This window comes from Cetorhinus maximus, chromosome 14 (genome assembly GCF_964194155.1).
Source record: "Cetorhinus maximus chromosome 14, sCetMax3.hap1.1, whole genome shotgun sequence".
In the NCBI taxonomy this organism is placed as follows: Eukaryota; Metazoa; Chordata; class Chondrichthyes; order Lamniformes; family Cetorhinidae; genus Cetorhinus; species Cetorhinus maximus.
Window position 1 is genome coordinate 59,638,278 of NC_135892.1, and position 15,520 is coordinate 59,653,797.

At 43.5% G+C, this 15,520-nt stretch overlaps 1 protein-coding gene across 2 annotated transcripts in view; it reads right to left on the reverse strand.

Moving 5' to 3' along the window:
* erlec1 (endoplasmic reticulum lectin 1) overlaps positions 1–6,499 on the reverse strand; it is a 29,270-nt gene extending 22,771 nt beyond the window's left edge. For both annotated transcript variants that reach the window (XM_078556980.1, XM_078556979.1), the window contains exons 1-2: positions 6,206–6,499; positions 4,327–4,431 (exon numbers count right to left, since the gene is read on the reverse strand). In XM_078556980.1, the coding sequence (XP_078413106.1) occupies positions 4,327–4,431; positions 6,206–6,397 (297 nt within the window). In that variant the 5' untranslated portion in view covers positions 6,398–6,499. The remainder of the gene's footprint in view (positions 1–4,326; positions 4,432–6,205) is intronic.
* Positions 6,500–15,520: the final 9,021 nt, after the last annotated feature.

Below are 15,520 nucleotides of genomic sequence, written 5' to 3' on the forward strand. Positions count from 1 at the left end.
AGAAAATAATCAATATTGCGTAATAAAAACAACTGACAGTGCCACAGCAAGCATAATTATAATACAGTATGTGGTTTACTTTGTTAACTTCACAAAAGATAGCAACAACCAAAATGCTGTCAAATGTCTTCAGATTTGACGCAATTATGAATTATCTTTCCCTTTCTACCCGAATCACACTTATTTTACCACATTCAGTCTATAGTAGTAATAAGTTAAACCATACATATAGACTTTATATGAAAGATACACAGCTGTCATTAAGATAAAATGTAGTAACTGGTTTGAGGAGCTCTGATGACTGTAATGATCCTTGGCCAGACCTGCAAGTTGTTGGTAAGGTCCAGTTAGGGATCAATAAATTTGTTTAAAGTAGATAATGTTTGAGATTCAAGACAATTGCTCATTGAAAAAAGCCACAAGATTCCATGAGTTTTGAACATACAAAAATAAACTTTACTATACAAGGTCAGCAAGATAAAACGATTTATAATATCTATCTTATACTCTAACATTCAGGGTTACTACGAGGTACATATGAATTAACAGGGAAATTGTGGTCAAAGACACCACACTGCACAATAAATGCCAAATGCAACCAAAACGGATTCCATGAATTTCTCAACAACCCACCCAGATGGCCGTAACACAGTTAAACAATCACTTTGTCTTTCTCACAAGGGATTCCAACCTTCGCCTTTGAAGATCTTGCCTTGGAATGCTCTCCAAAAGTTGATCCAACTCGGACAGCTTCAATGATGGCCCATCTTGCAGAGTTTCAATCACGCCATCCGAGATTCCGTTCCCATGGATTGTTCAAACATCAACTTAAAAGCACAAATTCAGCTCTTCGGCCACACTGAGTAGAACACCATTGATCCAAAGGAGTACCTTGGCCTCAACAGCCCGCAGCACGGAGTCACCAACCTTCAACTTCCTACTTGGGTCTTCAGGGCTACTCCTGTTGCCCTCTTCTCTCTCTCTAACTCTCATCACCTCATTCTCTCTCATTCTTCCTCCCCCACCCCACTTGCATCAAAAAGCACCCACCTCATAGGGTTTTAATTTCACCTTCTAAGATTCCTGAGTACACACCCAAGCATCAAATTGCATGCACAACTTCAGCCACACCAAGGAGAACACTACAGTTCCAAACGGGTACATGTGCCCCAACAGCCTGCTTCAATTACCAGGGCTTCTCCTGAGCCCTCTTTACTTAAAGTCTGTTCCCCCACAGTCCTTTCTCTAATTGAAGCCTGTTTCTCTGCTTCTTTCTTTTTTCTTAAACTTAATTGGGACCTGTCTTTGTCCCTTGTCTCTGTCCCTTACCTGGGACTCTTCTTTTTGGAACCTCTCCCTGTCCCCCTCCCTTTGTACCCTGTCAGGGACCTCTCCCTGCCCCCTCTCCCCTGTCTGGCATGCTTCCTGGGACCTCTCCCTGTCCTTCTTTCTTGTCCCCTGCCTTGGACACCTCGTGCTATGGTGCTCTGCTCCTGGTCACCTGACTCATGTTTTCGCGCTGTTTTCTAGGCACAAGTGCACTGGGCCCCAAAGAACGCAAAAATGTCAATCTATACATTTGCAGCTGGTTCCTGGCCTACGTGGGAGGTCTGAGGCTTGTTGGGACTTGGCGTTCCTGACCTCTGCATTCAAGATTAAGGTAAATTGGGTTTCATAACATGACACAGAAGAAGCAGCAAAACTCATTAGCTTCAGGGGCCTTTAACAATGTAACCCACTTATGGGTGTGCTTAGGGTTGGAAGAGAGGGCACAGACATGGAGTAGGCAGCTATAGAAGGTAATAGCTATATAGGGTGGGGGCCAAGCCATGAAGAGATGCAAAGACGTGCATTATAATTTTAATTTTGAGGCACTGGTGAAACAGGAGCTAATATAAGCCAGCAAGAACAAGAGAGATGGGTGAGTGGTACTTGATGCGGGATAGGATAGAGGCAGTAGAATTTTGGATCAGCTGAAGTTTATGGAGGTAGGTGATACAAGGTCAACTAGGGCAGCATTGGAATAATGTGTCTAGAGGTAACAAATACAAAAATAAAGGTTTCAAAATCGAAAGGGTTGAGGCAGAGGAAGGAGCAGTTACAGAGATGGAACTAAATGATCTTTTGAATAGTGTTGGAAGTTCAACTTGAAATCAAAGTGGCCGACAAAGTAGTGCATAGTTGGTTCAACCTGAGTGCGACTGGGGAAAGGGAGGAAATTGGTGGCAAAGACATCAGAGTTTGGGGAAGGGGCCAAAGTCGATAGTTTCAGTTTTTTCAATTTTAACTGGAGGAAATTGCAGCTCATCCCACAATTGAATGTTGAATATGCAGTTTGACAGCGCAGAGGCAGCGAAGGAGTTGAATGAGATGGAAGAGAGGTAGAGTTGGGAGTGATCAGCGTATATCACTGAATGGTTACAGCGCAGGAGGCCGCCATTCAGTTTGTTGTGTCTGTGCAGCCAATATGTGGAAGCTGACACTGTGTGCCTGAAGTGGCAACATGTAGATGAGGAAAGGGGGGTGGGGCAAGGATAGGTCCTTGAAGTAATCCAGAGTTAAGGGTGTGGGTTTCAAAAGAGAAGCCATTTCTGGGTTTGCTCTGACTACACTTTGATACAACACCATGTTGAAAGCAGCTGGCTTAGCGCAGGCTAGGGGTCAAAGCCTACTTATTTAACTGATGTGCATGACTTAGCTACTCAGTGCCTTAACCACATTAGGCACTGTAGGTACTGAAGCTGGAGTAAATGTTCTCACAAAACTTTAGTAACACTTTCATGTTGACATTATTTGGAGTCAAATATCAGTAAATGCTTTTAACGCTCATGACTTTATGCCTCATGCTGGTGAAGCCGCTAAAGGGAATTAACAAATGGATTTATGAGAAAGGCAAAATTGTAGCTGTAAAGTGTCACTGTTAAGAATGGCTAAGATATAAATGATGTTTTATATTACTGTCAGAAAGCTAAGACCTCCTAAGACTCTATATTTTTATACAATACATATATATTCCTCCTGGCTAATTCTAAAATTTTAAAAACTGGACAAAGACCCTTTTAAAATGACTGAAGCTACATCTGTCTGCGACTCTCAAACAATAGGAGCTACCATGGCAGTTTCACAGAAACTGACACCTCTTTATCTCTGAAGAGACCCTAACCACCCTCTGTGGGTGCAGAGACCAAATTCAAAGAGAACTAGACAAAGGCCATCCACATTTCATAAGCCAGGCCTTGCCAACCGCAGCCGATTCGTCTACTCAAAGGAGCCCGCAACCTCCCATTCAAGACTTAATAGTTGGAACATTAACAATCTCAGGAGGCAAAGGGATACAGACCCTTTGTCAAAGCCAGAGTGGAGGGGTGACAGTCATGTGACATGAACCCCTAGCTGGTGGAACCTGTAGTATTGCCTTGTGGTACTAGGAAACCTCAGTCTGCCACATTTCCATCTACCTAGCAGCTGTCAAGAAGAGGACTCTGCCCAGATTGAAAGCCTGGCCACATCTACACTGTTTTGACTGGAACTTCTGTACCATTGCCTACAAGATTTAATCATCTCTGCATGCCTATCTCATTGTGAAAGTCAACTCAACTGGAAAAGTGAATTATTCAGACATCAGTTCAGCCTGCCAACCTCTATGAAGGAATACACCATTGGATTTTGATTCTGGACACACGTGAAACAATACTTCTTTTCTCTGTGGTCTTTGTCTTGTAAATCTTTCTTTCTGTGTGAGTGTACAGGGGGCTATGTGGCAACCCCCTCCCCCACCGCGTGTTCTGAGTGTGTGAAAATAAATTAATCCTCTGAGTTCATCCTATCTCAAGTTTGCTGTGGGGTTATGAATAGATATTTGGATCACACCAAGATTGAGCAGTTGGGAAACATGTCACCGCTTATAAAGGGGGAAGCAAATCATAATGTCTTTCTGATAACAGACGGGCAATGAGAGGAGAAATCAGGGCTGTTTAAGTTAGCCTCCCTCCTGTCTGTAACAATTAGAATGAAGAAGATAAAGTTTTTACTGCTTATAGTCTACCTTCACCTTATGCAAATGGAGCTAAAAGAGCATTCACAAAGCATCTTAAAAAAAGGTCCAAAAGGGATTGCTTTTAACCGAGGATCATCACATCAGTGGCTTTGCAAAGATGGGCATACAAAATGACACAGACCTAAATCCACTTGGAGTCATTGTTTGTAGTCTAAAATTAATGTTAAATAAACACATTTATACAATGTTAAGTAATACATAATCATCACATTACAAAGCTATCATAGAGAGCATTTGTAACAAGGCTACACCATAAATCCTAGGTTTACCTGGTCTCCATTTCCAATCGATGGCAACATACATTTGTATCTTTCGTTATGCACTGTAGTAATAATTATGTAGTCATCAGGTCTGTATAGGCCTCCTGTGGTTGGCTGAAAACAAAATACATAATTAATAACAATTGTGCATCATGACTATCTACATTCTTGCAAGTAGAATATTGTACTGTACAACGCAGTGTACAACTTAATTTTTCATTATTACATGCCAATACCTGCAAGGAAAACATCAACTTTACAACACAAACAGGGATACAATATACTTGCTGGCACCTCCATCATACTAACCTGAATAAACTCAGTTAAGAGATTAATCTTCGTGTACTTATTTTTATGTTCATGATATACAAGGTAATAATAAACAGCACTGCCATGGGATGTTAATTTCACAACAAAAGGCCATATCATAAGAGGCATATGACATCATGAGTGTTGCCTCTCCAAACAAGCAATTCACCTAGTGTCATTCCCCTCAGTTCTCTCTGTAACCCTGCACATTCATTATTTTCTAGTAACAGCCGAATTCCCTTTTGAATACCTTGATTAAGCCTGCCTCCACCACACTCTGAGGCAGTGCATTCCAGACCTAACCACTCACTGTGTGAAAACGTTTTTCCACATGTTGTTTTTGCCAATTACTTAAATCTGTGTCCCCTCGTTCTCACGAGTGGGAATAGTTTCTTCCTAGCCACTCAGTCCAGACCCCTCATGATTTGAATACATCAAATCTCCTCTCCACCTTCTTTTCTCCAATCTATCTTCATAACTGAAGTTCCTCATCCCTGGAACCATTCTCGTGATTCCTTACTGCACTCTATCCAAATCCTTTACATCTTTCATGAAGTGTGGCACCCAGAACTGGATGCAATACTCCAGCTGAGGCCAACTAGTGTCTTTTACAAGTTCACTCACTCTTGTACTCTATTTTTTTTTATTCGTTCATGGGACGTGGACATCACTGGCTAGGCCAGCATTTATTGCCCATCCCCGCGTGCTCTTGTTCAGAGGTCACTTTTAAGAGTCAGCTGTGACTCTTAAAGTCACAAAGCTGTGGAGTCACATGTAGGCCAGCAGATTTCCTTCCCTAAAGGACATTAGTGAAGCAGATTTACAACAATTGGCAGTGGCTTTGTGGTCATCAACACATCCATTTAACTCCAGGTTTTTGTTGAATTCAAATTTCACCAGGGATTCGAACCTGGGTCCCCAGAGGATTACCCTGTGTGTCTGGAATACTAGTCCAGTGACAATACCACTATACCACCACCTGCCCCTATTAACAAAGCCTAGGATACCGTATCCAGGTCCCTCTGCTCCTGCACCCACTTTTGAGCTGCAGCCTTTATTTTATATTGTCACTCCATATTCTTTTTGCCAAATTGAATCATTTCACATTTCACTGCACTGAGCTTCATCTGCCACTTGCCCACCTATTCCACCAACTGGCCTATCCTTTTGAAGTTCTACACTATCCTCCTCAGAGTTCACAATGCTCCCAAGTTTTGTATAATTCTCAAAATTTGAAAGTGTGCCCACTACACCAAGGTCTAGGTCATGAATTTTTCAGGAAGTGCAAGGGTCCCAAAGTTGATTCTTGGGGAACTCCACCACAAACCTTCTTCCAGTGCAAAAAAATCCATTAACCACTATTATCCAATTGGATAGTTCTTGACTGTCAGGAAGTCTTTTCCCTCCATATGCAATACTTTTTATAACGATTAAGAGAGTTCACCAATTTGTTTAATGTCCCGTGATTTTCCCCAGGATTGCTGTTAGAGAGGGTTATGGAGGTTTGTCTTTAATTCCCTGAGACTCCAGGGTGATTCTGGAGGGTTGACAACCCCAGTTGTGTGCCGGATGTACTGACCAGTGTGAATTCGGCCCCGGGCCATGTTATCCTGAACGGGACATCGTCGCTTAACACAGGGGCTGTCCTGCTCCAGCTCAGCTTCACAACAGCATAAACCAGCAGCAGGGCGGGCACGGCCGGTAACCCTTTACACAACATCCTGACAATAGCAACCGGCACACTCCCACCTTCTCCGCGGCTCTGCCGCATTCAGACTAAGAATGCAGCTGAGACTGGGGGCCGGAGCCCCGGAACCGGCGGCACTGACCCAGATTCATCACATTCGGCATCCGCTCCGCCTGCCACGTCTACTTCCGCTAGGTTGCAGCAGCAGAACTTCCGGGTCAGATACTATTGTCTGGACCAATGGCAACCGGGGGATATCCGCCGCGGACCAATAGCAGCCCGAAGGTATCCGCCACGGACCAATGGCAGCCCGAGGATATCCGCCGCGGACCAATAGTACTCCAGGTACAGGTGGGAGCAGCTGCTGGTCTGCTGGAAGCACTGGCTGGTAGAATCATTCCTGTATCTTATAGCATCACATAGAGAGTTTACAGCACAGAAACATTCAGCTCAGCCGATCAACGCTGGTATTTATTTTCCACAAGAGGCTCCTCCCACCCCTCCTCATCTAACCCCATCAACACATCCATCCATTCCTTTTTCCCTCATGTGCTTAACAAGCTTTCGCTTAGATCCACCTACGCTGTTGTAATAGTGTTGGTTATAGAACGTGTCGGTTAAGGAAGTCTTCGTAATCTCCTGAATGTTAACAGCAAGTCTGTATTAACTGCTTGTAACTACTTTTAATATGGATTGGAAGATGGCAGCTTTCATGCTGCCCACTCCGTCAAGTGAGAAATCAAGATAAATGCCATCAACCCGGTGACTGAACATCGATCAATGATCTCCTGGTCTTCAGAGCAATAACTCAGGTCACCAAGGTAGCCCCATGCAGCACCAAGCAATGCATCAGGTTCGCCCTGGAACAAGAATCCTACAACTTAACATTGAAGGACTTTCCCAGGCAAAGTATGAATATCTTGGAGACATCCTGAATACGCACAGCATCAACGTCCTTGCACTTCAAGAAACCCATGTCTCCAATGACCAACAGGCCGACCGCTATTGTATCCACGGATACAACCTCACGATTAGTCACGATCACCTGAAATGGCTTGGCCACCTAAGTAAAGAACGCCATTATGGAGTTTGACGCCCTCCTTTCAACTGAAGAAGAAGCCACCTACAACACTGCTATCAAGATAGGGGTGCTGCACATCACTAATGTGAATAAAGCCCCTAACTCGAACATGGCTGAAGACAGCACTCTCAAGCGCACTCATCCCAGCTGTATACGTCAGTGATTTTAATAGTCATCATACTTTGTGGGTTTATGAGACAAACAATGCTGATGGCGAAGACCTAACAATCCCAACCAACGAGCAACTTTCTACTCCTTCCATTGGCAATGAGGCTACAACCTAAGTTTCCCCATCGTGTCCAAAGACCAGAGTGGGAACATGTTGCATGCATTCTGCAAGATACTCTTTCATTTCTCCAACAGCCAACATAGGCCCATCATCACACATGTCGTTATTGAAATCCCTGTGATCTCATCAAAACAAATCCCAAAATGGAACTAGGCCAAAGCTGACTGGGATTGCTATAGGGAAGCCATTGAAAAAGCGGTGACCTGAATCCCTGCGATCCTAGAACATTATCATCAGTTTGTTGGTCTCCTGACCACCGCTGTCACTCCCTGCTGGACAAAGGAGACCCAGGACCTGCTCTGGCAATACAATCAGCTTGGCAGCCCACAGCTTGCAAAGGCCCTGCTTAAGTCTCTAGATTCAACCAGACATCAGCGATGGATTGAGTGCGCTAAGGCCTGGACTTCAGATGCTTTGGGCCCTCCTGCATCATTTTGGAGCCACTAATCCTATGGAATCCTGGGTCCCAAAAGTCTGTGCCAACTCCATAGCCTCCAAATTAGTGGAAGGTACCAAAGGACCTCTCAACAAGAACACCAAGAGAGAGGTACATCGTCAACTACAGTAGACAGTGACCTTGGTCCCCCCACAAGCACCCCGATCACCATAGATGAGGTGAAGGAAGCATTATTGGCAATGAAGAAAGGGAAGGTGGCTGGCAGAGATGGTATGCCCCTAGAATTTCTCCAACAACTGGGCCCAAAGGGACTCCAGTGGCTTGCGAAACTGTACAGCAAAGCCATGGAATCAGGATCCATCCCAGAAGCATGGTGAAAGACGATGGCCTGTGCCATACAAAAACTTAGAAAGCTGATCCATGACCCAGCAAGCTATAGGCCAATATCACTTCTGTGCACAACGTACAAACTCCTAGAATATATCTACAGAGAATCAGCCTTCTCATCAAGGCCGTAATCCCTGAAGAACAAGCAGGCTTCTGGCCTAAATGTAGTTGCTGCGACCAAGCTCTTTCCCTCACAATGCCGGTTTCCAGAGGAAACTCAAGATCAGTGCAACCCTCATAGACCTGTCTTCAACCTATGACACGGTCTGTGATGCTGAAACTTGCAAGGATCATCCCCTGCCCCAAAACACTATGCCTGCTTCGGGCGATGCTGAGCAGTACGCAGCTACGTGTCCGCCTTGGCGACAAAGTCAGCTCACATCAATCCCTTAACAATGGACTGCCACAAGGATCAGTACTGGCACCGACACTATTCAATGTTTACATGAACAACATGCCACCAATAGAGATGTGCAAATTTTCTTATGCAGATGATCTTGACCTGGCAACGCAAACAACCTTCGACGACATTGAGTCCACTTTGAAGCAAGACCTCAACACCATGTCTGAGTACTTCCAGAAATGGAGGTTCAATTCAATCCAAACCCCCACAAAACAACAGTCACCACATTTCATCTTGATAGAATAACGCTAAACATACCCTGAATGTGACCTTCTGCAGCAACCTTGTACGACATGACTCCAGTCCGACTTACCTCAGAGTGAAGCAGGACCGCCTCTAACCTTCCACAACCACCTGAAGAAGGTAGCCACCAAGACACAGTCAAGAGAGTCAACTTGATCCAGAAACTGGCAAATACCAGTTGGAGAGCCTCAGCACCATTACTATGGACTTCAGCGATGCCCCTCCTTTACTCTGTAGCTGAGTACTGTGCACCAGTATGGACAGAAACAGCCACGCTCGACTGGTCAATGTTCAACTGAACAGTGTAATGAGATGCATCATTGGAACCCTCAAGTCAACCCCAACACCCACATAGCATACATCGCGCCCCCCCACCCCCCCCCACCAATCCGCTGCAATGCAGCAACCCTCTATCCAGCTCATTGAATTGAGGAAAACAAATGCTTCCCCATCCACTCAGACCTGACCATGGTCCCTCACACCCACTTGCAGTCATGTAAACCCTTTTGGACCCATACATACAACCTCAGGAATTACAATTTCAACCCTGAAGAAACTTGGAAAAATGAATGGTCCTCACAAGAAGTTACAAACAAACACCTCATGAAAGACCTGACACAGAAGGTCCCTGGTTTCGACCACCCACGAAGCTCAATAGCATCCCTAAACCACATCCATACAAACCATGGCACATGCGGATACTGATGCACAAATAGAAAATTAAAAACTCTCCTGTGTGTGACTGTGTTTGCCTAGAACAGACCATGGAACACCAGCAATACACACTGCCACTCCTGATGTAATATCCTGGCTTGACCACCTTGATGTAAAATTATAGCTGTTGCTAGATACCTAGCCATATGAGAGAAGAAGATTATATACATATATACAGTAAAGGATACAGGCAAGGAGCAATCTTCATGTCTAAATCTTAATACTTCTCTGCCCAGCACCACACTGACCCTACCTCTGTGTCATGTGCCTTTTTCCATCACTATGTGGGTGGTACTGTACTCAGTTCCATATTATCCCTGTATATATCAGACCCTTATACTTCACCAGTCCCCAAGTCTTTATCCCATGGATGTAGAGTTACATTTGTTTACTTCAAGTCTCACATTATTATATGTCTTATACATTTTCCTTATTGTTACAACCATAATGCTGTTCCAACGTTATTGCTATTACAGTGTTAATATTAACAACATTCTCACTACCCCATCTTCCCTCGTCAAGTCCTTGAAGGTAGAAGTTCAGGCAGTCTGGAAACCTTATAAGCCTTTCACATCTTGTTCACCATTATGTAGGAAGAGTGGCAGCTCTGTTGGTTCTGGTTCTTGTTGGTTTGGAGGCTGGACTGGCATTTGGATATGCTTTCATTCTTCTCTTCCATTGCTTAATGTTGACCCACACTTGGTCGTTCCAGGTGTTGTGTTGATCCACAGTTGCTGTTACTCTTGATTGTTTCTTACAGGGTGGACAAACATGCTATCTGTCTCCTTGGTGCTGCTTTTTCTTCCCCTTTCTCCGTGTGGGCTGTCTCGAAGCCCTCTGAGGCTGAGGGAGAACGTTCCTGTGGTGAGAAGATTGTTTAGTGGTACGCTCACTTCTGCGTTTTGTTGTTGATGGTGAGAAACTGGTACCAGTTCCAGCATCCCTTGTGGTTGTAGTATGCTGGCTGCAAGTTGCAGTTTATGCACAGTGGTTGCTGTGTTGACCAGCTGTACCATCGTCGTAGTTAGATGTAGATGCTTCCCAGGCTGCTGATCATTTTCTGGTACCACTTCCACTGGAGGTGTGATGGTAATTTTGTGGGTGGTAGGTTGATATGACCACTGGGGATGTCCGGAACCGACACAATAATGGAAAAGCCTGCTCCTCAGAGGGAGAAGAAGGATTGGAGAGGAGATCCAAGTCTGACTACTCTTTAGCGTTTGAGTACTCGGGACCGTACTGTTTTGGCTGGCTAATGACAGTGTCTTAACATCCTTTACTATCTGGGGGAGATCCAGGGCAATGCAGGCATCCCTGCTCAGGAGAGTGAAAGGCTGGTTATGGATGACATATATCAACTCAAAGATCTGTTTGCTGCCATATGTTTTCTGCACTGATCAGTTTTTCCTTGGCAGAGTATAATTCCTCAGTGCTAACTTTCAAGCTCATATTCTGTAACTGTACTTCTGCCAGTTGTTTTTGAAAGACCTCATGCTCTTTAGTGAGAACTTCCACCTCAGCTTGTCATTCTATGTTCTTTATTTTCATCTCTTCATTTCCTTTTTGGGAATATCTTTTGCAGAGGTTCCTTCCAAATGTGCAACTGTTTCCTTCAGCGCTGCAGTCCCATTCTTGTATCTCTCGGCTTCCTCCTGGAATAGTGAACATTCTCGAGTCTTCTCTGAAAATTGGGTCGTCAGTTCTTTCAGAGCGGCATTAAATACATTTTGTCTTGGTTTGTAATGTTCCTGAGGGACAAACTCGGACCTGAGGAATCCCTGTAGTATGTGAACGTACTTCAACAGTTTTTCCTTTTCGTTGCAAAGCTGAAGTACTTCGTCCTGAGTTTTCTTGCAATTTAGTAGAGTCTCATTGAGTTTGTCCTGCTGTTCTGCCATTCTGCTCCTCAAGGTATTTTTTATTCTGTCTTGTTGCTGAAGGGTAGTGGATTATTTTTGAATCCAATCCTGAAGGACAATTAGCTCTTCTTTCAACTGTTTATTTTCTTGTTCAGCTCTTTTTTTTTCACTCTGCATATCTGTGTATACCTTTGTCATTACTGATAGCTCTAGCACATCTTTTTCTGAAGTACCATTTAATGTCTTTTCCAACTCCTCGTGTTTTTCCCGGGGCATGTATTGGTTCATCAAAGAATCTTTCTCTGTGAGTGCCTTTCTTGTCTTTTGTCATGCCTGGCTGTACTTCAGGTTGAGTTCTTCCAACTCAGCTGTGAGACAAACATTCTCTGATTGGACTTCTGCTTTTGGTTGATCCACCTGTCGCAGGGCTTTTTCCTTGTCACTACCAGCTGCTGGTACAGTTCTGGAAATGTGTCCACGTCTTCGAAAAGGAAATCACTTGAGACTTCTGCCTTGGGCCTCCCATTAAGACATATTACTGGGGCTTCCGGAGAGTTCTGTGTCTCTTTGATGCCCTTGTGTGGTTTGTTTCGGTACTGTCTTTTGCCTTTTTTGTCATTTTGCTGGGGGATTGCTATGCCTATTTTTAAGCTCTGTACGCTCCTCCACTTAAAGATTAAAACATTCATCAAAGGCTGTTAATATTTCCCGAGGGTGGTTGTGGATTCATCAATGCACTGCATTAGGATTACGTTGTCAGCAAGTTTACCAAACGAGGATAAAATGGTATTAATCTGGACTTCTGATTTCTTACTGAAGCTTGATGTTTCCCAGTAGTTTAAAAATTCTGTTCTCCAGGACACCTAATTTTTCATTAGGTTTGGCCCTGGGATTAATCCAAACTGACCTAGTAAGTTGCATTTATGATTCATGGCCATTTAATTTCTTTTTCTGCAGTCACAGCTTTAAATGTTGCTGCCCTTTTAAGAATGTCTATGCAGGAACTTTTTTTTTCTCTTCAAAATGGCTCCGCAGTTGCCTTTCTTTTCTCCAATCTTCCCACACTTAGTCAGGTTTAGCGAGTTTCCCCTGTGATCGTGGACCTTTTCTTTAAAAAACTTATCAACTGATTAACTCTGCAAAAGAAACTTTTAAACTATTAATGTTTACCAGCAATTTGCAACCTCTGAGGTTTGGAGATCGATTACAACGTGATTTTTTTCTCTGTTTTCTGTCTTTTTTTAAAAGCTTTTTTTCAATTGAGTTTGTTTCAATTTTCCACATTTCAAGCTGGTGTTGCTGGTCTCTTCGCAGACAAAGGGTAGTTCCCACACATGTTGATTTTGGCGGGCTCTGCAAAATGGTGACGTTGCACTTCTGGCTCAAAATTTTTTTAACAATGGCTGGGGGGGATAGAGGTTGGTTGGCTTGGGGGGATAGAGGTTGGTTGGCTGTCGACTTTTGTTCAGGGATTCACTATCGTGAGTAGCGAGGCATTCAAAGTCAATGCAAGCTTACTGTTCTATGAATTCGATGTTACTGAGAGGCTGAGTAATTTAATTTTTTTTTCTTTTCCAAACTCGGGAGCCACATGTTGAGACTGAGAGTCAGGGATTGGGATTAGCGATGGGTTCCGTTCAAACGGCACATCTGACTGAATTAGTGAAAGGTGCTTCTGAGGACTGGCTGCAGCCTCGAAATTAAAAAGATTTAGCTCAGCTTTTCAGGCTATGGACTCTGCATGCTGAATCTGGACTTCCAAGGGAGATGCTCTTCTACTGCAGTAAAACTTCTGCCTTTAACTTCCAGGCTCTTCTGCCTGGAGCTTTTTCTGGTGAATTTTCTCAGCGTCTGTAGCTTCAGTTGGGAGCTTTCAGTTCAGAATCTGTTGAAGATTTTCTTTTTCTTAGTTTTTCAGCCTTCTTGTGAGGTTGAGGGTTTTTTGATCATCAGTTGCCACCATGTTGTAATGGTGTTGGTTACAGCATGTGTCTGTTAAGGAAGCCTTTGTAATCTTCTGTATGTTAACTGCAAGCCTTTATTAACGACTTGTATACAGTAAAAGGTACAGGCAAGGAGCTATCTCCACATCTAGATCTTAACACGTCTCTGCCCAACACCACGCTGACCCTGGGTCTGGGTCATGTGCCTTCTTAACATCATTGTATGAGCGGTGCTGCACTCAGTCCCACATAACCCTTTATGTTACATATGCTAGTCCCTTTGACTACTCAATGAGGTTGCACAAGGGCAATCATGCTCACCTCACCTCTTGAGTTCAGCTCTTTTATCCATCCATGTTGGACCAAGGGTGTAGTGAGGTCAGGAGCTGAGCGAATCCAGCATGTGAACAGGTTATTGCTATGTAACTGGTGCTTGATTGCATTGTCAGTGACACCTTCCATCAGTTTGCTGATGATCGAGTAGACTGATGGGTCGAAAATTGTCTGGATTGGATTTGTCCTGCTTTTGGTGGACGAGACATACCTGGGCAATTTTCCACATTGCTTGGTAGATGCCAGTGTTGTAGCTGTATTGAAACAGCTTGACTAATAGTGCAGTTAATCTGAAGCACAAGTCTTCAGTACTACTGTTGTCAGCTAGCGCCTATCACCTTTGCAGTATTCAGTGCCTTCAGCTGTTTCTGGATATCACATGGAATGAATCGAATTGGCTGGAGATGGCTGAAAGGTGAGAGCTTAATTGCAATTTCTTAAGAAGCTTTGTTCTGTGATTCCAGACCAATGTCCGTGCCTTGACCTGAAGTAGCAAGTTGTTATTCAGGTGTCCAGGTGAGGAAGGCCCTAGACTCCGTTCCAGTGGTTGCTCAGCTTTCTGGCTCTAGTTGGGCAGTGCAAGGGCCCACACCAAATGGCCTTATTGTCCAATAAGCTATGGAGAGGAAAGGTCAGAGTTTTGCTCCTGAATTGCTGTCTCCTGATTTCTGCTAGAAAGTATGGATTTGTGTGTGCATATTAGGTGAAGACAAGATTGTGCTCATCTCTGATGTCTTTCACAGCTCAAAAGCTGTTTGAAGGGCGACTTGAATGAGATACCTTTTCAATTGTTATCCCAGCAAGAGACATAGAGTCATTTACAGCACAGAAGGAGGCCATTTGGCCGAGGTACAGTGCCTAAAATTGGAAGGGTGGATGGGAAAATTGAATTGGGTAAACACTTGAAGGGAAAAAAATTATAAGGCTAAGGATAAACAGCAGGGGAGAGTAAAAAATTGAATAGTTCCACAGTCATAATAGGCTGAATTGCCTCCTGTGCTTTATTATTTGACAATGGTGTGAGGACAGATTCTACTTTCATGTAGAAATTTTAAAAAGATTCTTGTAATGCAATTTCAGATTCTATAATATCGTTTTATAAAGAATTCTGACCGGTGACCATAAAATAAGCCACTAATGAGGTTTACAAACCAGCTGTCAATCTATATTGGTTTATGTTTGGAAAAGATAGCAACTCATGATTTTTATACCAAATCTGTTGATTTTTAAGAGTTTTTCTTTTGAATTATAAAACAGTGGGGTTAACATTACTGGGTTTTATAAACCTCCATAGTGGCTTGTTTAAACCTCACATATCAGAGCTCTATAGGATGAAACATAACCTATGTGTCCCAGCTGAATGCATTAATAACAACTTATATTTATGTAGTGCCTTTAACGTAATGAAATGTCTCAAGGTATTTTACAGGAGTATTAAAGAACAAAGTATTACACAGAGCCGCATAAGGAGCTATTAGTTCAGATGACCAAAGGCTAGATCAAACAGGTAAGGTTTAAGAAATGTCTTGGAGGAAAGCAAGGTCGAGAGATGTTAAAT